Source organism: Athene cunicularia, assembly GCF_003259725.1.
Source record: "Athene cunicularia isolate RWA chromosome 6 unlocalized genomic scaffold, athCun1 chr6_part1, whole genome shotgun sequence".
NCBI classification, from domain to species: Eukaryota; Metazoa; Chordata; class Aves; order Strigiformes; family Strigidae; genus Athene; species Athene cunicularia.
The window spans coordinates 17,342,219-17,344,994 of NW_020799105.1; the positions used below are offsets into that span (position 1 = coordinate 17,342,219).

General features: G+C 53.6%; 1 protein-coding gene across 1 annotated transcript; it reads left to right on the forward strand.

Annotated features, from left to right (window-relative positions):
* Positions 1 to 6: 6 nt before the first annotated feature.
* On the forward strand, positions 7 to 2,576 carry ADRB1 (adrenoceptor beta 1). The gene is given in 3 exon segments (XM_026851715.1): positions 7 to 1,186; positions 2,106 to 2,169; positions 2,172 to 2,576. Coding segments are annotated over 3 exon segments (1,320 nt in total). The 5' UTR covers positions 7 to 35; the 3' UTR covers positions 2,277 to 2,576.
* The last annotated feature ends 200 nt before the right edge of the window (positions 2,577 to 2,776 follow it).

A 2,776-nucleotide genomic window follows, 5' to 3' on the forward strand; every position in this document is an offset into this window, starting at 1 on the left:
CCGCCGAGCTGCTGTCGCAGCAGTGGGCTGTGGGCATGAGCCTGCTGATGGCCCTGGTGGTGCTGCTCATCGTGGCCGGTAACGTGCTGGTGATCGCGGCCATCGGGCGCACGCAGCGGCTGCAGACCCTCACCAACCTCTTCATCACCTCGCTGGCCTGCGCGGACCTGGTGATGGGGCTGCTGGTGGTGCCCTTCGGGGCCACCCTGGTGGTGCGGGGCACCTGGCTCTGGGGATCCTTCCTCTGCGAGTGCTGGACCTCCCTGGACGTGCTCTGCGTGACGGCCAGCATCGAGACCTTGTGCGTCATCGCCATCGACCGCTACCTGGCCATCACCTCGCCTTTCCGCTACCAGAGTCTCATGACCAAGGGCCGGGCCAAGGGCATCATCTGCACCGTCTGGGCCATCTCAGCCCTGGTCTCCTTCTTGCCCATCATGATGCACTGGTGGCGGGACGAGGACCCCCAGGCCTTGGAGTGCTACCAGGACCCTGGCTGCTGCGACTTCGTCACCAACAGGGCTTATGCCATCGCCTCGTCCATCATTTCTTTCTACATCCCCCTTCTCATCATGATCTTTGTGTACCTCCGGGTGTACAGGGAGGCCAAGGAGCAGATCAGGAAGATCGATAAGTGCGAGGGCCGATTCTACAGCAGCCACGAGCAGCCACAGCCGCCGCCACCCCCTCACCCTCACCACCAGCCCATCCTCGGCAACGGCCGAGCCAGCAAGAGGAAGACCTCCCGCATCATGGCCATGAAGGAGCAGAAAGCCCTCAAGACTTTGGGCATCATCATGGGGGTGTTCACCCTCTGCTGGCTCCCTTTCTTCCTGGTGAACATCGTCAACGTCTTCAACAGGGACCTGGTGCCGGACTGGCTCTTTGTTTTCTTCAACTGGCTGGGCTACGCCAACTCCGCTTTCAACCCCATCATCTACTGCCGCAGCCCCGACTTCCGTAAGGCCTTCAAGAGGCTGCTCTGCTGCCCCTGGAAAGCTGACCGGCGGCTGCACGCCAGCGGTGGGGAGCTGGCCCCGCTGCCCGGGGGCTTCATCAGCACCGTGGGCTCCCCCGAGCGCAGCCTGGGAGGGACCTGGTCTGACTGCAACGGGGGCACGCGGGGCGGCAGCGAGTCCAGCCTGGAGGAAAGAAATAGCAAAACGTCCGATTCGGAGTCCAAGGTATAGGGGAGGGGGTGTGGGGGGCCGCGTCCTTCCTGGGCAGGGGGAAAGGCAGGCAGGGAGACACGCAGGAGCAGAGAAATCCCCAGCAGCTGCCTGGCGGTAAGGCTAATGCCCAGCAAAACTGATCCCTGTCTTAGCGGGGAGAGAGCGGGTGTTTACTTAGGAATAGAAGCAGGTGAACTCGTGTATGACATACCTCATCCGAAACTACAGCAAACAGGAAACCCTCTGACCAGAGAACAAAGAAAATAAACAGCCCGTCCCAAAGACAGCCGGCTTACATTTAGGAGAAGCGCTTTTGGAAGGGGCTGTGGCAGCAACGCCCTTCGCGCGGGTGAGTTGTCCCGGGACCGTGCTGGTGGCTGAACCTGAGCGTGGATGGAGGTGCGGGCCTTTGGCTGCCGACCCGGCTGCGGCCGGGCTCCCAGCCGTCCCCCGCCTCGCCCGGGGCCGCCGGACACCCCGGGTTTCGTTCTCCCTCCCGCAGCCCCGGGCAGGTTTTGGGGAGCACAGGGTCTGTGCTGCAGGTGCTCCAGGCAGAGAGTACGCACCTGCGGGCAGGATGAGTTTTAAGCTCGGGATAGCTGTGCTCCCCTCTTCCGCAGAGTAGCGATGGAGAAAAATAATGAGTGATGAGGAGTACAGGTATATTTTGAAAGGGGGTGAAAAACCCCAACCCACACTCTTGTGCTTTTTCCCTCCGCATCAGCAGGCAGTGAGTTATTGTGCTTATCTCCTTCGGCCAGAGAATAGCAGTCAGGCTGACAAACTTCTACCTCAAACTGTGCATATTGTACAGGGGAATAAACGGACCATGTTTATATTAAACAGCATATTTACATACCACTAATAGTATTTTATGAAAAGGGGGGGGGGAGGGGGGCGAGAAACCTTCTGCAGCTTGTTCATTGTAATTACAGATGAACAGGGGGGAAAAAAAATCCTGGCAACAACAGAAATTTACTGCACATTTTTAAAAAAATGGCGACAAAGCCATTTTTTTGCACAGTGTTAGGAGTTGTAAAGTTATTTGAAGATGATACTTGCACACACATACACACGCAAATTAAAAATGAAACAGAGGTTTGAGTAACACTGACCCTGAACCTGATTTCTGGTTTTGTCTGATCTGTTATAGTTTTATTGAGAGAGTGACTTTTTTAATATTATTTTATGAAGGTACTGTAAATATATCCATATTATAAATTAAAATATCTTAAGAGACTTTATTATTTTTATTTTTATTTCCAAATGCCCACGTGAATCTGCTGTTATTTTAGCACTTGTGTGTCATTTCCATTTTCCTCTCTGTGTGTGTTTTATAACATATTTATACTCTGGTGCAATTTACTACTGTGTAAGTAATTGGTCTATGTGCAATAAATACCATTGGAGCACAAGCAAGCGTGTCTCTATAGGTTTTGAAACAATACCTACCTATAATGGGAAGAACAGCATTTGTTTTTCTCCAAAGATGGCTCAGATTACCAATACAACTCTGTTTAATGGCTTTTCCTGACACAGTATTGTAAAAAACGTGTTTGAAACCCAATAAGGTTGTGTTCCTGTTGCACCGAGGTCTGCTGACT